This window comes from Castor canadensis, chromosome 13 (assembly GCF_047511655.1).
Source record: "Castor canadensis chromosome 13, mCasCan1.hap1v2, whole genome shotgun sequence".
NCBI lineage: Eukaryota > Metazoa > Chordata > Mammalia > Rodentia > Castoridae > Castor > Castor canadensis.
The window spans coordinates 14,473,507-14,494,912 of NC_133398.1; the positions used below are offsets into that span (position 1 = coordinate 14,473,507).

General features: G+C 35.9%; 1 protein-coding gene across 1 annotated transcript in view; it reads left to right on the top strand.

Annotated features, from left to right (window-relative positions):
- The first annotated feature begins 663 nt into the window (after positions 1-663).
- The window catches only part of C5 (complement C5), a 75,386-nt gene continuing 54,643 nt past the window's right edge, over positions 664-21,406 (top strand). The window contains exons 1-11 of the mRNA XM_074051113.1: positions 664-813; positions 3,778-3,970; positions 6,650-6,812; positions 8,472-8,542; positions 10,280-10,371; positions 13,145-13,227; positions 16,255-16,345; positions 16,941-17,055; positions 18,579-18,705; positions 20,774-20,889; positions 21,006-21,191. Of these exons, the coding sequence (XP_073907214.1) occupies positions 749-813; positions 3,778-3,970; positions 6,650-6,812; positions 8,472-8,542; positions 10,280-10,371; positions 13,145-13,227; positions 16,255-16,345; positions 16,941-17,055; positions 18,579-18,705; positions 20,774-20,889; positions 21,006-21,191 (1,302 nt within the window). The 5' untranslated portion in view covers positions 664-748. The remainder of the gene's footprint in view (positions 814-3,777; positions 3,971-6,649; positions 6,813-8,471; positions 8,543-10,279; positions 10,372-13,144; positions 13,228-16,254; positions 16,346-16,940; positions 17,056-18,578; positions 18,706-20,773; positions 20,890-21,005; positions 21,192-21,406) is intronic.

Below are 21,406 nucleotides of genomic sequence, written 5' to 3' on the forward strand. Positions count from 1 at the left end.
TCACAATCTTTTCTCCATCTACTCTTCAGAACTTCTTCCTAGACTGGGACAGACCAAGAAGCAATTCCCTGGACCCCCTTTCCACATCTACGTTATCTCTAGATCATTTCCAGCAGCAAGGATGCTACCACTCAGGTCTTCTCCATAAAAGACAAACTTTTGACTTCTGTTTAATTCAGACACATTCTAAAATCATCTCAATTTGAAACCAAATTAAGGTAAGTCTCTGTCAGTATCAGAAACAGTGTGACCTACCAGAGGCTTGCTCAAAGATGATACATCAGACCAAATGTTGGTCTAGAGATGAAAGGTCAAAGGAAATGGGAATTGCTGGATTTTAGTGTTGAGCCATTCTTCATGGTACTACATTTCCATTTTAGAGTTCTTCTATTTGCATTAATAAAAACAAGTCCCTTGGGATGCTGGGGAACTAGCTAAGTGGTAGAGTGCTTGCCTAGCATGCATAAGGCCATGAGTTTTATCCTCAGCACTGCAAAACAAGCTAGGGTGGAGGAGGAATGAAAAAAATAAGTCCCCTGTGTGTAAATTCCTATAAAATACTTCCTATCTTTATTCATGGGTATGAGAGTGATTTAGTTCCACTTTTAGTTTTCTTCCTTAAAGATTCCTTTTTAAGACATTAATAATTAACTAGAGAACTAATTTGTCCAACTTTTTGAAGCTCAGTTTATTTAAAAGGGAAGTAGCTTCAAAAAGTTTACTCCATGGTTTTATACCACCTCCAACCATGGGCCCTTTGGGAATACTTTGTTTTTTAATCTTTCTGGAGAATAGCTGGGGACAGGAACAAACGTAAGTAAAAATAAACCATTTTCATTTTATACTGCATGTTAATCATGATGAGTGGAAAAATAAATTCAACAGATTGTGTACTTTGAAAATAACTTTCACCAAATGTATAGTCTCATCTCTGAATAAGAAAGTCATGGAAGCATTTTGATTTGATGAGCAGCTAACAGCATGACAGTTTTGCAGGGCTGTTATTTATAAAAATTCATATAAATGATCATTCAAATTCCTCTTTAAAAAAGCACAAAATAGGGGTTGGGGATTTAGCTCAGTGGAGGAGTGCTTGCCTGGCAAGTGCAAGGCCCTGAGTTCGGTCCCCAGCACCGAAAAAAAAAAAAGCACAAAATAAACTCAAGATAATAAACTTTCTTGGTATTTAGTGCTTATTTGTATTTGGTCCTTAGTTTTCTTTGTAGTTTTTATGGATGCTGTAAAGTTAAGCCAGAGTTACTTGGGGTTCCATTCTAATACCGTGATTTGAAAATCTATTTTTGTAATTTTATGTTTAAGAGATGATTCTTCAAAACTTTTAGTGTTAATGAAATTTGTGAGTTTTAAACTATTCATACAATGAGCTTATATTGATAAATTTTGCACTGAAAAGTACCTAGAAATTATCTAACTGGCTGTACACATCTTATTTAAGAGGCTAAATCCAGATAGGGGAAGTGAGTGGCCAAAAGTCACACTACTTTGACAGAGACAGAGTCATGGTTTTATTAAGGTCTCCTGTTTGCCACTTCAATTTTGCAATCTATATATAGATATGAGTATATATATAATACACACACACACATATATATGAAAATGTTTTTCACATGGCCACAGTCACTCCATTACCTTAGGCAATTTTTATTTTTCCTCTCTGAAAGACAAGCAGCTGAAGCTCAGAGAGATTAAGATTAATTGACTTCACATTATTGATCATCTATCATGTGATAGGCCTTGAGGATGTAGCAGATGGGAAAAGACAATTCCTAGAGTTTGCATTCTAGTTGGGAAAACAAAGGAAAGAAGGAAAGAAGGAAGGGAGGGAGGGAGAAAAGAACCAACCAATGAAAAATGAATTAATAAGGACAGGTAGTTTTTAGTATTATGAAGAAAAAATAAACAGAGAAAGAAGATAAAGAAATGATGGGGCACTATTTAAAACTGTGAATGGAAAAGTTCTCTTAAGGAGGTGACACTCAAACAGAGCTTGAAGGACTGAAGGAGCAAGCCATGCAGATATCTGGAGAGTAACTGGGTAAAGGCCAAAGAGTTATTCTTGTCTCTCTACAAGCTCAGAGGCCTGATCCTCTGCAAGTACTAAAAGAATATGACAACATGAAAGTCTTCATAAAGATAGACTGTGTTGATAATACATTAGTGGGAACCAAAATTTGTATAAAGCATGGTTCCAGAGCCAGCTTTTAAAGATTTCTAAATGCTGAATATTTTATGTCTCAGGACTACCAGTACAGAGACTACTAGAAATAATACTAAACTGACCAAGATAAGGCCTCTAAGGATACTAAAACTAAAATGGCTTTTTTATACCTACATTTTTCTGATTGCAAAATTCTTAATAAGTCCAGTTTAGGACAGCTGTTGAAAGGGTTAATTCTAGAAACAAGTTCAGTTCTTAATTCTATAACTTACTAGCTCTGTGACCAGGGCAGGGCAAGTTAATTAGTAGTTTGCTCATCTTAACATGGGAGCAGTAGTAAAAAGAGAAATTTCCATTTCTCTTTTTCTGTGGTACCTTGCTAAGCATGGCTGTAATGGTGCTTAGAAGTCTGGGCATCCTTCAATTTGCCCATAAGTGGCTCTAAGCTTGTTATGTAGAATTGCCAGATGCTTTATAAGATTTCATTGCTGTCTAACTAATTTCATTGTTGTTAAAGACTAGGTGGTTTTCATAGACTTTTAAAATGTCACAATGATGGCAAGAGCAATAATTCTGCCAGCTGGGTACACCCAAAGCCTGTTAGGACACTGGAATGAGTCAATCTATTTCTTCTGAGTTGATATATACTTCTTGTTTTATGTAATAACATATGTGGCTCTCTGTGTCCAAATTAGACACTCTTGTAATGTATTATTAATAATCTAGTTTGTAAGTTTTCACTTAATGAAAAAATGCACCTTAAAATTTGTGTTTCAAAGTTTGTATAGAGTCACTTCCACTCTTGTATAGATTGAAAAATGAAATGGAGGGAACAGTCTATGGTTTGAACAATGCTTATGACCTTGACCTCAATTATACAGACAATTGAGAGAGACCTGAATATAAAGTCCTGCTTCATTCACTTAGAAGCCATATGACCTTGATCAAATTAACCTCTGATCATTTATAAACTAGGAATAATAGCTCACTTGTATTCTGTTTTTGTTGTTACCATCCACTAGTGTAGTGTAATATTTCTAAGAGTAATTTCTTTAAACCAAGTTAGTGAAACTAATGCATCCTGCATTTATTGAGGACTAAGCATGCTGGGTGCTTTCATATATGTGTTCTTATTTAATCCTTACCACGGCAGAGTAAAAGTGACATTTTCACAGGTATATCATTTCAGACTCAGGGTACTGACATTACCTCAGTCACTCAGCCAGCAGGTGACACAGCTGGTATTCAATGGCTATGTTGCTTTCTTCTCCACTGAGGAAACAAAAAAGAAAGAAAAGAAAAATCAGCCTACTTATGTTCTAGTCAACCCCATTAAATCATCCTTAGTTGAATAGCCCAAGGAAGGTGGTATTATTCTAAATGTGAACCAAATCTATGTCAAATCTTAATTGCAAGCTATTTCTTCTTGGAAAGTAGGCTAAAATTATAGATCATAAAATAAAGTTTGATTTTAATAGACCATTTTAAGTTGAAATATGTGTATTTGAAATTAAATCTCCAGTGAGAGAAAAATATCAGAAGTGTAAGAAAATGCACAATGTAACAGTATTGGGACCTTTCTTCTCCTGTTTCAACAGATATGTCATTTCAGCACCAAAAGTATTTCGTGTGGGAGCATCAGAACGTGTTGTAATCCAAGTTTATGGATACACCGAAGCATTTGATGCAACGATCTCTATCAAAAGTTATCCCGATAAAAAATTTAGTTATTCTTCAGGTTCTGTCAATTTACGCCCAGAAAATAAATTCCAAAACTCTGCAGTCTTAACAGTATGTATTTCTCTTTCATTTTCTTTACATACACAGAATATTTTGATAAAATATGCACAAAGTTTGAATATTGATAACATAGGGATTTACTCATTTGCATCTGCCTACCCTGTGGGCTTCTTAGATGATAATCAGTAACCAATGATTGTATGAGTGAAATAGAAGATTCTGAACAGAAAAATTGTGTTTATTTTTTAAGAAATGCATGTAAATGATAAGATTCTCCTTAGAAGATAAAAAAGTACTAATATGGAAATAAATACTTGCAAATGAACAAAAAATAATTTTTGTATCAAAAAAGAAATAGAGGAATATAGATAGTCACGCTGATCTGTAGTGCATTGCTTAAAAAAATCCATGGTTGCCGTCGAACATTTGTATGTTTAAACTACAGTATTCTTCAATTAGATGTATAACTCCTAGGAAAATGATTGATTATTACAGTGGCCAGTTCACATCGCCAACCCACAATGAACAGAAAGAACAAGCTGGATCAAATAAATTCTACATCCAGTAAGACATTATATTACAGGGCGCTGGTGGCTCACCCTATAATCCTAGCTACTTGGGAGGCTGAGATTGGGAGGATTGTAGTTCAGTGCCAGCAAATGGTTCATGAAACCCCATCTCCAAAGTAACCAGAGCAAAACGGATTGGAGATGTGGCTCGAGTGGTAGAGCACCTGCTTTGCAAGCGTGAAGTCCAGAGTTCAAATCCCAGTCCCACCAAATATAAAAAGTTAAAAAAATGGCATCATAGTATAGACTGGGTAGAGGCATACTTGCAACTTATTTCTGATTAAAAATTCTGATAATAAAGAACCAGGAAAATTTGAGACTATCTGACCTGGAAGGGTCCAAGTGGTTCATTTACACCTGGGTTTCCCAGAGTGATTTCTTTACAAAGAAAATTAAAATTTTAATTTAATAAAAGCTTAAAACTAGAATTATATTAATTTCATAGTATTTTGAATTTATTGTGTAAATTTGATTTTTAAATATCTAAAGACCATAAGAACATTATACTTAATTTTAGGTTTGTATATATTTAAGTCACATTATAAATCATTTTTGTTACATTGTAAAGAATAAAATGTCAACACTGAGAGCCTTCCATGTCATTTATCTATTAAAGGAATACATATATATATTTATATTTCTGTGTGTGTGTTAATCATGTTTGAGAAACATTGACCCAAATAAATTCTAACCAAACATAGGAATTCTTTCATTAATACTTTTGACAGTAAATATACTCATCACTTAACAAATACTCCCACTTACTAAGTTTATTAAAAATTAAAATTCACTCTCCAAAGTGTTATTTTTAGTAGATACTCTTATTTGATAATGAGCAATGTAGCCTCTAGTCATGTGTGGATCTTTACCTTTAAATTTAAATAAATTAAATGTAACTGAAACTAAAAGTTGAGTTTCTCATTCACAATGGCCATATTTCAAGTGCTCAAGTAGCCATGTGTGACTAGTGGCTGCCATAGATATTGAACATTTCCATCATCTCAGAAAGTTAATTGAGAAAGTCAATGAAGATGAAATCATAAACATCGATACACATCTTAAGCATCTGATTTATTGCAACAGTATAAAGCATCTTTCTTGCCGGTTGTTTGATATTGACCTATAGTCTTATCTTTGAATCTGCTGACTACAGTGTCAACTTTATTACCTGTTAAACCTTTAATGAATCATCGTTGGTCTGTAGTTTGTTTCTGAGACACTTGTAAAGCAACCCAAGTGCAGAAAATCTATAGATATTTTTACTGTATTTTTCAAATTTCTACATGATTCTCAGTACTTAATTCCACAGCAGTTGCTTTTAGTGATTAACTTTTAGCCCATGTTTCCAAGCCTACAATCTCATAGAAACACTTTTCCCTCTTATTACATATGTTTATGTATGAAATTCATATATTGTGGAATTTAAGGGGTTAAATTGCAATCAAATACACAAACTAGAAAGTGTACATCCACCCTGTGAGAGCAGAAGTGTGTGATAAAATACAAAGTGTCCAGACCATCAGTTAAGATGTTGTCTGTGGAGAATGAAGAACATAGGTTAACACAGGAGGTAATTATATGCTTCTATATGCTTCTTATATGCTTCTATAGCAGTAATTTTATTTAAAGAAAACATGGAAACAAAAGATATTCAACTGCTTAAAGTGAAATTTGATTATGACATTAGACCCTGAAAGGCTTTGGGCTAAATTAATTTACTCTTGTGGCTCCTGTACAACTGGTTTTTGTTTTTGTTTTTGGTTAGTTGGTTGGCATTTGAGGCAGGGTCTCACTAACTCAGGCTGGCCTTGAACTCACAATTCTCCTGCCACAGCCTCCAGAGTGCCAGGCTATACGACTTTTTAACTGATCAGATACACACACTCATTTTTGGTTCTAATGAGAACCAATTCTTTCATTGTTCCTTCTTGACATCATTGACTTTTGAGCACATCAGAGAGAGATATGGATGTGAAAAGAGCAGGCTATGATGTTTCATTAATGATACTGTTGGAGAAAGGGAGGCAGAGCCAGCATGCTTTGTTGAAAAACTTTGCACAATAGATACTTGCTAAAAGATACTTGGTGTGATTTATAGAAAGTCAACATGCTTTATACCCTTAGAATTCTCTATTTTTTTCTATCAACATTTTCTTTACAGATACAACCCAAACAATTGTCTGGAGGACAAAACTCAGTTTCACATGTATATCTGGAAGTTTTATCAAAGCATTTTTCAAAATCGAAACAAATTCCAATAACCTATGAGAATGGGTTTCTCTTTGTTCAAACAGACAAACCTGTGTATACTCCAACTCAGTCAGGTAGAGTATGAGACGCTTCTTTCTTTGTGGGAAAATTGACACCATATTGTAAATTTCTTAACCCTGAGAGAATGAAGACAGGTTTTCATCATGCTCAATAGACACTCAATTCCTAATGATTTTTATATGTTAAATTTTTAATTTTAATTTATAGAGGAATTGCTAAATAAGGTCAGTAATTACAGTAGCTGCCTATTAGTTATTTACACATTGTATTATGTTGTGTTAGAGCTTAGTCATTAAATAGTAGACTTTTCTCATTTGGCAATGAGAAAATTATTTGTTATAAATTAATAAAATTATTCATTATGCTTATGAAAAATTTCACAGACTCTGTACCTAATTCCTAAGATGGGAAAACAAATCCAACCTTAGAGGGTTAGCTATTTCAGCACAGAGTAAACTAGACCACAGAAATGTATGGATATTAATTCTCAAAGGGTATGTACCTAAGAACTATTTCATATTTACAGTTCTTCTGTTAGTGAGGGGAAGGTAGAATAGCCAGTCAAAGCCCTGTGATTCGGGAATGCCTAGTATTTTTCTGAATGAACCAAAAATAAGACTGAAAAATATGAATGTTGCCCAATACATTCATGTGTTCACAAAAGCCTTCAATTCCTTCATCTTTCCTTTTGCCATCCTTGAATTTTGAGCATATCAGAGACAGAATTATGAAAGACATATATGTCATTAATGATTTTGTCAGGGAAGGACAGAGAAAGGGAGCAAGACCAGAATGTTTTGTTGAAAACTTTACACACACTAGATACTTGCTAAATGTTAAGAACTAGTTGGAGGCTTCCGTTTAGTGAGTAAAAAAGTCAATTAACTGACAGAAAGAAGTGGAAGAAAACTAACCGAGCCCTGCCATTGTTCTTTTAAAAAGGAGAGAACAATTGCGGTATCTGGATTAATAAATGTAACAAAGCCATACAATTCGAAGCTGCCTTTCATAAAAGAGCTGATCGGGAGCCTTGTTGACTTTCATAAGTGTAAGAGTATACAATGCCGGAATCAAGCTCCCAATTTTCCATTAAAGCTTAAGCCCTAATATGAGACATATAACAATATGTTAGATGTTACTATTTTGATTCTACGAAAGTCTTGGTAAATAAATACCTAATTATAAATATAACTAACCTTGTACCATAAACGTGTTCCCAAAACATTGAGTATAAGTGTATTTAATAAAAAAAATTATACTTTAAGTTCACTAGGAAGAGAAATTCTTGAAAGGATTTCAGAGGATTCTTTTTTAAATAAAATTTTTAATAATGCATTCTATGTGTTAACTGATATTTTCTTTATTTTAAATACGCAGTTTTGTGTAAGTATTGTTTTTTTTTGTTGGTGGTGATTTTTTTGAGGTACTGGGGCTTGAACTCAGGGCCTTCACCTTGAGCCTCCACCAGCCCTATTTTTGTGAAGGGTTTTTCAAGATAGGGTCTCATGAACTATTTGCCTGGGCTGGCTTCGAACTGCAATCCTCCTGATATCTGCCTCCTGAATAGCTAGCATTACAGGCGTGAGCCACTGGCATCCAGCTGTGTATATTCAGTTTTTAAAATGAGATTTATCTCTTTAAGGATTGTTTTAAAATTCAAAATGCTAGTTGTTTTTTTTTCAGAGTTTTGATAAGATCAATTGTTTTTACAGTTAAGATTCGAGTTTATTCACTGAATGATGACTTGAAGCCGGCCAAAAGAGAAGCTGTTTTAACTTTCATAGTAAGTAGTTTATTTATTCAAATAATATTTGAATTCATTTTCAGTACAAGACTTTCATTTCATAGCCATGCCCTCACACTACTCCTGAATCATTCGGTGATTCACGTACAAAATGTAGGCTTCATTATGACATTTTTATTCGTGGATGTAAAGTAACTTTGATGATATTCACCCAACATGGGTTCTTTTAAAATAATGAAGACCATCTTATATAAGAAATGGCATGAATTAGTCTACGAGAGCAGAAAGAAAATGAGAATAGTAGGTAGACGAATGAGAATGTTAAGTAAATTGGCTGACTGATGGAATGTCTGGAAGAGAACTTAGCAGAGGCAAGGTTGACTCAAACGCTCTCTTTTCTATAAGAGAACACCAGGGGAAGGAGGGCATGTGCTCTCTCGTTATCCCAAGTCTCCATCGTGGAACCTGAGTGAAGCAGAATGCATGCCAGTCATCCCTGTTAGAGCTTCCCCAGGGAGAGAGGGTTGGGGAGCTCTTTCCAAAGCCACAGGGAGTCAGTATGTAGAAAGTATTCTGCAAATAGAACTTGAGAAAAATCATCTTAGATAGCCTGTGCACAATTTAGGATGAGGTGAAGAGCAGTCAGGAAGAATCTTAGCTATGAGTGTCTTTCTGGTTTAAAAGAGACTTTTGTACATTTTATAACTTGTAACTCAAGAAACAAATATCTTGGAATTCCATCCATGAATTTCAGTCATGGTAAATGGTGCTGCTTTTAAGTTAAGGCTAAACTGGATCTCTATGTGTAGTTAAAGAAAGTCAAAACCTCATCTCAATAATTTGCTAACCTAAACACAAAACAATGCTATGGGGAAGTTTATGAGAACTTTTAAGCTTCCTTAATCGTTTTGAAGGTTATTTGAATCTTAAAATGTCCATGTTGTACATTTATCAAATGTCTATCTAAAAATATATCCTTTATAGAATATTTCCTTTGGAGAACTTCAAATGAACATATATAAAAACTAGAATCTGGTATTTATGAAGCGTGCTAAGTTCACATTCGGCTTATTAAAAACAGAGTTTTGTTATTGTCATTTACATTTTATCTTTTTTAAAGCTTTTTTTAATTTGTAAAAGTCTCAACCTTCAAATGTTGTTTATACTTTGTTACACTTCTTCTTTGTGATTGTACAATAGAGAATGGAGGCTTTTCTGGAGGGTGAGAGGAGATAGGGAGTTTGTCTTCATAACATTTCATTGAATTTGGTCTTCAAATTTAATTTGAAGACCTTGGTGTTTGTTGGTAAATGTTTTTGTACATCAAAGATCATACAATCAGTTTAAATTTTTTAAATGTAATTTCAGTGCTTTGAGGTCTGATATAGTTCAGATGTGCCCCCCAAAACATTCGTGTGTTGAAACCTCAGTTCCTAGAATAACAATACTGCAATGGGGCTCAGTGAGAGGTGTTTGGGTCCGTCGATAAAGGCTCCATCCTGATGAGCAACTATTCTTATGGGAGTGAATTATTGTGGTAGTGTCTTTGTCTTAAAATCAAGCTTCACAATGCTTTCCCTTCTGCTTTTTCACCATGAGATGAACCAGAACAACTCCCCTTCCTCATCACATTTTATTGCCACCCTCTTGCACTTCCCAGCATGCACAGCTATGCACCAAAATAAATCTCTATTCTTTATAAATTAACCCAGTCTCAGATGTTATTTTATAACAATAGAAAAGAAACTAAGACAAAGATGTTTATTTTTATTCAAGGACCCCGAAGGATCAGAGGTTGACATGGTAGAAGAAAATGATTATACTGGAATTATCTCGTTTCCTGACTTCAAGGTTCCGCCTAATCCTAAGTATGTAAGCATATTTGTTAAAATGTCTCTAAAAGCTTATCTGGAACGTTTGGCTGTGAGGCAGATGAGCAGTCAAATGCAGCCACCTAGTGGTAAAAAAAGTGTGTGACAAATGTGGATATACTTTTATTATTATTATTATTATTGCTATTATTGATGGTACTGGAGTTTGAATTCAGGGGTTCATGCTTACTAGGTAAGCGCTCTACCACTTGAGCCACTCCACCAGCCCATTTTGCTCTGGTTATATCAGAAATGGGGTCTTGCTTTTTTCCCCCAGGCTATCCTGGACCGTGATCCTCTTATTTTAGGCTGCCTGCTGTAGCTGGGATGACAGGCGTTTACTACCACACCTAGCTTTTTTCTGTTGAGGTGCAGTCACAAACTTTTTTGCCTGGGGTGGCCTAGAACTGAAGTCCTCTAGATCTGAGCCTCCCAAATAGTTAAGATTACAAATATGAGCCACTGGCATGCAACCCAAAATCTTTTAAAGTCTCATGAGGAATTAGGCTCACCTGGCCCCTACCAAAAAAAATCCCCAAAACTAGAGTCCAGCACATCCCACCTGTAGTCCCAGCTTCTCAGGAGGCTGAGATAGGAGATGCCCAGGCGTTCAGGGCCAACTCAGGCAACACAGTGAGACCCTGTCTCAAAAACAAAATTCCAGAACTTCTTGCCCATTCTCTTTACATATAGCAATAAAAAATGAGAAGAGGCAAAAATAGCTCCTGGGATTTCTGTTTGTTTGTTTGTTTATTCATATGTGCATACATTGTTTGGGTCATTTCTCCACCCTGCCCCCCTCTCCCACCCTTCCCCCTCGCCCTTCCCCTCCTCAGTTTCAGGCAGGTCCCGTTCTGCCCTTATCACTGATTCTGTTGAAGAAAGGACATATGCATAATAAGAAAGACAAAGCATTTTTGCTAGTTGAGTTAAGGATAGCTATACAGAGAGATTCCTACTATTGCTTTCATGTACCCATGTGTTACGACCCATGTTGATTCAACTCTAACTGATCTTTACCTTGGTTCCTGGGATTTCTTTTTAACATTAAAACTATCAGCTAACTCCTGACTGAAGGAATCTAATAGACTGTTGGTGTGGTCCTTTCCTTGCCTTCGATGTTATAAAGCAGAGTCCTCTGTGGTGTTTGTCTACATGAACCACCAAGGACAGAGGTGTGTTTTCAGGGCCATTTCTTCCATTTGGCCTGACATGAAAGGATTTAAGAACATATTTAAACAGGACTTAATATAATACATATTTGGTGGATATATTCTGGTGTATTTAAATCACAGCAGGAGTGAGAGATGCAAAATAGAAATGGAGAATCCGCAGGGCACCTGTAAATGTCTACAATATAACTTCAAATTCTTTTATGGTCATTTTTCCTTTGCCTTCTAGAAGATAGTTTGTAACTAACTCATTGTACTAAAGATTTTCTAGAATTTTCTATTGATATTGGGAAATGTAAATAATTTAGATTATTTGAAAATACTACATGCTTTATGATATAGAATTGAACCTACTGGTTAACTATTGTTTGTTTAATGCCTCTTGCCCCATGGCAGATTATGTGTCAGTCATAGGAGTCTACCATGATCAATACCTACCACCTCAGTACCTTTGCCCCTGCTGTACTTTCTGCTTTCTGCTTAGAAAGTGCTTTGACTTGCTCCTCACAAAGCTAGCTCCTTCTTACCTTTAGGACATGGGTAAAATGATGAGCTTGCAAAGAAGTTATCCATGCATGTAGTCTCTCTCTCTCTCCCCCTTTCTCCTCCCCCACCCCATTGTGTATATTTTCTTTCTGACTTAATGACACTTGTCTCAATGTTGTAACTATTTATTTATTAGTTTGCTTGCCTTTTTTTATTCCCCACTTGATAGTAAGCTCCTCGAGGGCAGGGCCATTTTCTGTATTGCTCATTGTATCTCAGCAATTCAATATAATACGTACTTTATAGATACTAACTGAATTAATTATGATAATTGTAATAGTGATAATATTACCATTTGTTGACTATATAGCCTATTGGCAAAATTATATTTCTCATTTCACAAATTAAGTAATTTGCCCAAATCTGCTAGTAAATGGAAAAGTGAGAATTTGAAATCACATGGACTATTAACTCTATGAAGGCCACAGCTGTTCTATCTTGTTTGTTTTTTAATCTTTAGTGCTTAATCTAGTACTCAGATTTGTTGTTGTGTTGTTGATACTGGGTGTGAACTCAAGGTTTCTTGCTTGTAGGCAGATGCTCTATACCTCCTACCTCCAACTCTAGTAAATATTTTTTAATGAAGGTTGTAATTATACAGGTTATTTCATCTTTAAACAAACAAAACTTTGTCTCCAACCATCATTTCATTTACGTGAGGTGTGAATTTTATCATCCAGATGGGCTCAACCTGCATTTCATGTTTCTAGAGACATTATAGGTTTTTACTATGTGGCATATTTTAATAGTACATTAGCATTATAAAGCTCCAAGATTTAGTAAGATTTCAAGTTATCATCAAGCCTGATGATTATATTAAGATAAAATGCCTGGAAAAATAGCAGAATATATGAAAAGCTCCTAAACAATTTCTGTTATCCTAAAACTACTCAGTTATTTCTGTTGCTTTAAAATTTCTCACAAAATACTTACTTAAGGTAAGTAGATCTAGGTGCATTCTAACCTCTTTAAATAGGAATTTATTAGATTTCCTGTGAGCGAATTAGAAATATTTCATGACATCTGTAATTTTAAATATTTTCCTTTCACAGGTATGGTGTATGGACGATTAAAGCTAAATATAAAGAGGACTTTTCAACAACTGGAACCACACATTTTGAAATTAAAGAATATGGTAATTTCTGATAATTACAAGTTTACCTATAAAGAGTTAGTGTTTTGCAGTGTCTTTCTTTTAGTAGTAATCAAGTTTATTCATATTAAATATAGGTTTACACAATATTTTACACCATCCAGGTTAGCAAATATCACATTGGACAATACACTACTCTCCTCTTTACATGTAGGGCATAAATTCCAAGACTCCCAATAGATGCCTGTAACCACCTTTCTTTCTGACTGTAAATCTTAGCAATCCCAGTGCATGATTTTATTCTTCTTTATTAAGTCTAGAACAATCTCATTTCACAGCTTCTCTTTGCCATAGCCAAACTTTACAGTAATTCTTTTCAGTCTTCTACATAATGCAAATCACTCCCAGATGGACAAGAGGCATCCTGCTGGTTTGGGTGGAAGTTCTGGCTGGGACAGCAGTAGGGAAGTAGTGGTGGTTGTTTAAATGCTCAAGTTGTAGTTCCACCATTCCCTGTTAACCTTAAGGCAATGGATCAACCTCTCTGGACTTGTACTTCTCCTCATAGAGCTGAGAGAGATCAGTCTCCTGAGGAATTGACTTGTTAAGGTCCTCTCTAGATTTTAGGAGAAACAAACAAGCATAGGTGAAGTGAGAAGAACCCAATAAGATAAATAAATGACTCAATTCAAGTTTTTCAGTCGGTAAGTATTTACAGAAAAAAGACATTTGGGTTTCCTTACTCCTAGTCCAGTGCTATTTTCCTTCTGACTCATAAATACCCTATGTAAGATACTCATATTTGGAAATGGATCATATCAAAAGACTGGCAAGATGTAAGTAACTCAATCTTTCCATTTCTTGTAGCAGTTTACTATCTGCGTGCACCACTATGAGATCTAACTTCCTTCTGCTTGAAGTCATTTTTCGTCCCTCATGAAATTGATAATAATAGGGAGGAGAGTAAATCCACAAATTTTAACAAATAACAAAGAAAATATTTGCTATAACAAAGCTCAACCTTAAAGACTATAGACTTGCAGTAACGTGTATTCTGGTGATCTTGCTTCCTCTATGTGCTTTTGCTATTTTTAACATATGTCTAGATTTCATCCCCTGCTTATGTGTACTCAACCTCATCAGTTCATCAGCAGGCTTACTTCTGGCCTACTCAAAAGCCTCCTTAACTGGTATCTCTCCTTCCACACCATCTCACTTGGAAATCAGCCAATTATTATCCTGAAGTGCAAATCTCATCGTATTATTGCACTCTTGAGAAGTCCCAGTAGCTCCTCATGCCTCTTATAGTGAAAGTAGAAATCCTTATTTTGAATTGACCCCTGTCTTCAGCTCTGGTGGCTTTGCAGATGATGTTCTATCCTCTCTTTTCCTTTCCCTCCTTGCCCAGCCAGCTCTGCTCATGTCTCATGTCTCAATTTATTATTTTTATTATTTTTTTTTACTTTAAAAAATTTTTTTTTTCTTTTATTCATATGTGCATACAATGTTTGGATCATTTCTTCCCCCTTCTCCCTGCCCTCTCCCTTGCCCCCTCCCTCCCCACCCCCTCCCTCTCCTCCCCACCCCCTCACTACCAGGCAGAAACTCTTATCTCTAATTTTGCCCTTATCTCTAATTTTGTTGAAGAGAGAGTATAAGCAATAATAGGAAGGACCAAGGGGTTTTGCTAGTTGAGATAAGGATAGCTATATAGGGAGTTGACTTGCATTGCTTCCCTTTGCATGTGTGTTACTTTCTAAATTAATTCTTCTTGATCTAACCTTTTCTCTAGTTCCCGGTCCCCTTCTCCTATTGGCCTCTGTCACTCTAAAGTATATGCATTAGTTTCTCTGCATTGAGGGCAACAAATGCTATCTAGTTTTTTAGGTGTCTTACCTATCCTCATACCTCCCTTGTGTGCTCTCACTTTATCACGTGCTCAAAGTCCAATCCTCTTGTTGTGTTTGCCCTTTCAAAGGCCATATATTAGGAGAAGTTTTCCTTAAATTCTCTTTCCTGGATAGAATTGCTAGTACTTCTTCTTGTCAGTGTTAATTACTATGTAATTATTAAATAATCTATGTAGTTATTTACTCATGTCTGTATTTCCTGCTTGATTGTGAACTCATTAAAGAGAGCCTGTGTCTATTTCATTCATTGTATATCCTTGTTGATAGGCTTGTGTTTGCTACATGGTCTTTGATAACATAGGAGCACTGCCCAGAGTGATAAATCACTTTGCTCGTTTACTTCTAGACTTCACTATCTAGAAAACACATTAGCCATACCTGAAGCCATCCATCTCACTCTGTGTCAGTCTTTCTTTGTCCACAAAATCGAGTTCACCAAATCATCCAATTTTCTATTAGCTATAATATTAAAATTAGAATCCACAAGTCCTGGTACACATTCTGAGTTAGTATAAACAGAACATAGTACTATTTCAATAGATTAAATTGTTTTCGCATAGGTAATCAAGGTAATGGTTTTGCCCAAAATTTTAATTTTGCCTTCATGTTCTTATGCCAAAATCGTAGGCTCTCTCCTTTCTACTATCATTTAGTGTTATGCTAGAACTTCAAGACTGGATGGATTTTATCTACTAGACAAAAAAAGGAAATGCTAAACAAACCGGAATTTTCCTTTTCTATTTTCACCAGAACATATACTATGTTCTATGTTTTCAGTAGAACATACACTCACTGAACATATACCATGTTTAAGATTTATAAGAAGGGTAAGAGTAGAAATATACAAAGAAAAATTCAGAATGGTCTTTTGTTTGTTTTTAAGAAGGCCTTCCTCTACTGCAGGAAATAATCTGTTGCCCATAATAAATGCTATAATCAAGATATAAGCCAAGTGCTTCTGGGACATGGAGGCTGGATCAACTCTGATTTGTATAATGGGAAGCTCCTAAAAACGTTGTTGATGATGACAAGGAGAAGGAGGTGGTGGATGCTGTGTTAATGTTACAGTTTGTCCAACTAGAAAAGCAGAGCAGCTTGGTTTATTTTGCAGGTTACTCTAACTTAAGTGGTAATATTGCCTCTTCATTTCTATTTTCAGTTTTGCCACATTTTTCTGTTTTGATAGAACCAGAAAGTAATTTCATTGGTTACAATAATTTTAAGAAATTTGATATTACTATAAAAGCAAGGTAAGAATATTACTTTTTTTTTTAGATTAACCAGCTCAATTGAGGGCCCACTCTGGTTGTTGATACTTAACCAAAATGTGATCTGTGATTTATTAGCAGTGTACTAAGGCCCGGGATGGACTGACTGAGGAGATACCATGCTAGCAGTTTACTTGCTATTCTGATTTTAGCTTTGTTGGTTATTCACAAGCAAAATGATAACAACAATGGTAATAATCATCATCATCCTAAAGATTAATGATCCCTCAGGAATGCAAAAGAAAGCTTATCTCAAACAGTGATACCAGGCATGCTCCTTTTAAAGACATAAACTGGGGAGTAGCTCCCCACTGATATAAAAATCATTGAGGAAGTAAGGAGGACTGGAAGATAGGGCCCTGGCTGAGTCTTGATCTCCCCAAGGTCAGCTCTTTCATCTAGCCACACAACTAGTAACCCATACTCTAGCTTTCTTATTGTGACATTATTGAGGATGAAATGTAACACCAGATGGAAGTATGTCAAGTGCTTTATATACTTTCAAATTGTTACATTTTATCTGAGTCTTATTATTATAACCATGTTAGCTAAACGATTTTATGATATCATTTGACAGATATTTTTACAATAAAGTAGTCACCGAGGCTGAAGTTTATATCTTTTTTGGAATAAGAGAAGACATAAAAGAAGATCAAAAAGAAATGATGCAAAAAGCAATGAGAAACACAATGGTAAGATGTTGAGGATGGGAAGTTACCTCAAAACCCTTAGACCAATCCCTCATTCTACATAGGTGTGGGAGTGAAGTCTTCAAATCTCCATTGGCTTCCCATTGCCCTTAGGACAAAGGCCAGTGTCCTTGGCATTAGCCTCCCTTGCCAGCTGATCTCACGCCACTTCTTGCTTCCTCCCCCTTGTACTAATTGCTCCAAGTTCTCAAACTTACAATAGTTTCTCTTGCCTGCAGGTCTTTGCTCTTTCCTTCTCTCCCTTCCTGTCTCTTCTTTGCTTGACTAAGTCCTTCTCATTTTTTAAATTTCAACATTGACACCCTTTCTCTGGGACACCCCCGCCTCCTCTGAACTGGGTTAGCTGCCTTCAGGCCTGAGCCTTTCTTTTAGAGCATGCTTCACACTTTCTTATAGTACTTCTCAACCAGGGACAGTTTTACTCCCAAAGGAAATTTTGACAATGACCACAGTCATCTGTGGTTGTCCCAACTGGAGAAGAGGGTGCTATTGGCATTTGTGGGTAGAGGCAGGGATGCTACTAAATTCCTACAATGTGCAGAGCACCCCAACATAAACAGCAAAAAATTATCCTGTCCAAAAGGCCAGTTCTCATGTTGAGAATCCCTTCTGTATTGGAATGGTTTGTTTACTTATCCATCATTTTTATTTTAGACTCTGTAGGTCTAAATCATCCCTTATATACCCCAAGACAGCATATTTCCTTGCAAAGAGTAGGTGATTTATAAATACTCATGAAGGCATTTGTCCATGGTTAAGACTAGTGGTTGCTGGAACGGAAATAATGGTGCTGGCCCCTTTTCCTACATTATACCACAGATGATAGAGGTTCGTGTACTGTTTTGTTCCCCTTTGCATATTCACGTATTTTACATAATCAATTATTTAGCCTCTGCTTTTTAAGACTACCTTATTTTGTTAATGTAGGATTCTACTGTAGGCTCTGAGATTAAAAGCTGAATCAGGGGTGGGGTGGAGCTCAGTGGCAGAACACATGCTTAGCACACATGAGGTCCTGGGTTCAATACTCAGCATTAAAAAATAAATAAAGATAAAAATATAGGTAAATCAGGCAAAAATGGGTGTTTTCAAGTCAAATAATTTTAAAATAAAAACACAAAATCTATTTTAATAAATAATATGGTATAAATTAACCTCATACCTCTTTACTTATTATATATTTTTAAATTTTATGTTTAACTCTGTAAACAATAAAGTACAAATTAAATATAAAATCCAGTGAAGAGCAGAATTAACTTGAAGGCCTACAAATATGGATGATGACTCAGGGATTGGAAGAAGGCATCTTTGTCAGCTGATACCAACAGGACTATGTGATGCTCAAGACTCTGTACAAAAACATTAAAAAATAACATTCTTGGCTTCATTGTGTGCTCAGTCATACACTTTACCAACCCTCTGATATTTGCTTTCGATTCAAAAGGTTTTATTTTTCCTTATACATTCTTCTCTAAATTAACTCTTCCATTTTCCCTTTTAAAAAGTTGATAAATGGAATTGCTCATGTCACATTTGATTCTGAAACGGCAGTTAAAGAACTGTCATATGAGAGTCTAGAAGATTTAAACAATAAGTACCTCTACATTGCTGTAACTGTCGTAGAGTCTACAGGTAAGTTTTGTGTGTGTGTGTGTGTGTGTGTGTGTGTGTGTGTGTAACTTTGAGGAAATATTTTGACAATATTTCAATGGTGTAAATGATCTCTGTGGTTCCTTTATATTTCATTTTCCTTCTCAGTTAAATTTTACTTTCTATGTCTTTTAAGAACTAGAATTAGAGTAGAGCTGTGCTACTCTGTAGTCATTGGGCAAGCCCTGGGTTCCTATTATCTGAACTGCAAAAACGGAATAACATCTCTCAGTTGATATCTGTACAGTTGGCTCTACAGCTGTTTTACTCAAACATCTGACATCACAGTGTTCTCACCTAGCTAGAATCAAAATCAAATGTGATTAGATATATGCAAATGTTAGATAAGTTACTATAGAAATGTAATTAACCACTATTATCATTGTTCTGGTCTCCTTATCGGTGCAATGATGGAGTTGAACTAAATGCTTCCAAAAGCTCTTTTCAGGTGTAAAACTCAAAAATATTACCTAAAATTAGAGGGACTAATATGTTTCTAAAATGGGTATAATAATCATATGTACTTAATAGGGTTAGGATGATAATCAAAGAATCCATATATACAGAGCGCCAAAACAGTGCCTGTCACTAATGAGTGCCATCTTAGTGTTAGTCCTCCTTCTCCTCCCCCTCCTCTCCTTCCTTTTCTTCCTTCTCTTTCTCCTCTTTTTTCTTCAAGGGCCCACCTACTTCATCTTTAGCTTCACATCTTGACTAGTGCTCCCAACCTCACTCAATGGTTTATAATAGTTATTAATTATTACTCCAAGTTGAGTCAAACTGTCTTACTTCTAGTATGTCTTTATTAGTAACATTATTCATATTTTCAGATTTATATCAAATTCTCAGTTAACCTTGAATAAATAATTTAACCACACTAAGCCCAATTTTTTTTTTGTAAAGTAAGAGTTAGACCTGGGTGATTCCTAAGGTCCCTTTTACCCCTTTAAATGTGGAGTCCTTCTCTGGTAGCAGAATGAAGAACTGAAATAATGTTCCAGGTACTGACACCTGCATATACCATGGACCAACAAATGTTGGACAGTGATGATGACTGTATATTCCTTGCACTGGCTAGGAGTTTTCAACATTTTTTTGAATCGGTCCTCAATTTACTTCACATAAACTCAGTTTAAACAATATTTATGGGTTTGAGAAGTGTTGGTAAACACACAGTCTTACAAATATGAATAATGTATAATGCCAGCACTTAAGTGGTTTATAAACTAGCATCAGGTGTAAGATGGTAAACAAAGACCCCTGTTACAAGACAGAATTACATATGTGCTTTAAACAAAACACTTAATGCTAGTGACCTTCAAAGGAAGGCAAGCTTCTAGACTATTGTTAAGTAACTAGGAATAGCTTTGCCCACATGGTCAGTCTTGAAGGAGAAGAAGGGTTTGGAAGTGGACTCCCTCCATAAAGAAGCCAGACTGAGAAGAGTGGAAAGCGAAGCTTGATCTTTGGGAATAGCGGGTTGTCCAGTTTGGCTGTAGTATAAGATATGTCCAGGGATGTTAAAGATGCAATGCTAGAAAGGAGTTTGAGGAGACTATGTTATTCTTAATGTTTAACTTGGTTCTTAGCCATTGGGTAACATTATTGGGCACTTTCAAGTGGACTCAGGAGTCTCCCTTTTTCTAGTTCTTTACTTCTCTCCACACTCTCCAATCTGACTGTGAACACCTGTAAGGTTCAGTCTCTGGTCTACCCAGCTCTCCTCTCCTCACTCCTTTGAATTCTCAACTAAAACTCAGGCCATTGTTAAAAAGTGGTATCCTCTCACATTCCTCCTTAGTCTAGAGTTATAGCTCCATTTCCACAAGGGTATCTCTCTCTACAAATGAGCCTTCTATAAAGACTTTGGTTGAAATTCTTTTCTGCACTGCCGCTTTGAACCAAGAACTATGTCTTAATTTCTGTTGATGACTGAATGAGGCAGAAAGGGGGATGTGAATGAATAAGTTTGTGGAGACAGAGGCAAGGTAAACATCCTACAGGTGATTAGAATTCTAAAAATGTTACCACAATCTTGTCATTCCCTTAGGTGGATTTTCTGAAGAGGCAGAAGTACCTGGCATCAAATATGTCCTCTCTCCCTACAAACTGAATTTGGTTGCTACTCCTCTTTTCTTGAAGCCTGGGATTCCATATTCCATCAAGGTATGTGGGGCCAGGGGGAGCCCCATGGCAAGGCAAAGGAAAACAATTTCAGAGTTGTTGTGCTTTAAAAGACATGAAGAGCTATTGAAATGGATTTGAATTGTTTTGATACACAGGTTCAGGTCAAAGATTCACTTGACCAGTTGGTAGGAGGGGTACCAGTAACCTTGAATGCACAAACCGTTGATATAAACCAAGAGACCTCTGACTTGGAATCACAGAGAAGTGTGTCACATCTCAATGATGGAGTGGCTGCTTTTGTGGTTAATCTCCCATCCGGAGTGACAGCGCTGGAGTTTTATGTGAGCCGAATCTTCCTGCTACATTTTCTAGGACAATGTGTACTTTTGGCTATATGTTTTGGCTAGTGTACAGAACAGATGTGGCAGATTTTATCCATGAGTCCAGTAAATAGTTCCACAATTTTCCATCCAAAACAAATGAGTACCAGAGACAATCTGTTAATCCATTGAATGATCCTTGAGGAAGATAAATCTATCAATTTGGTTATGGAAAT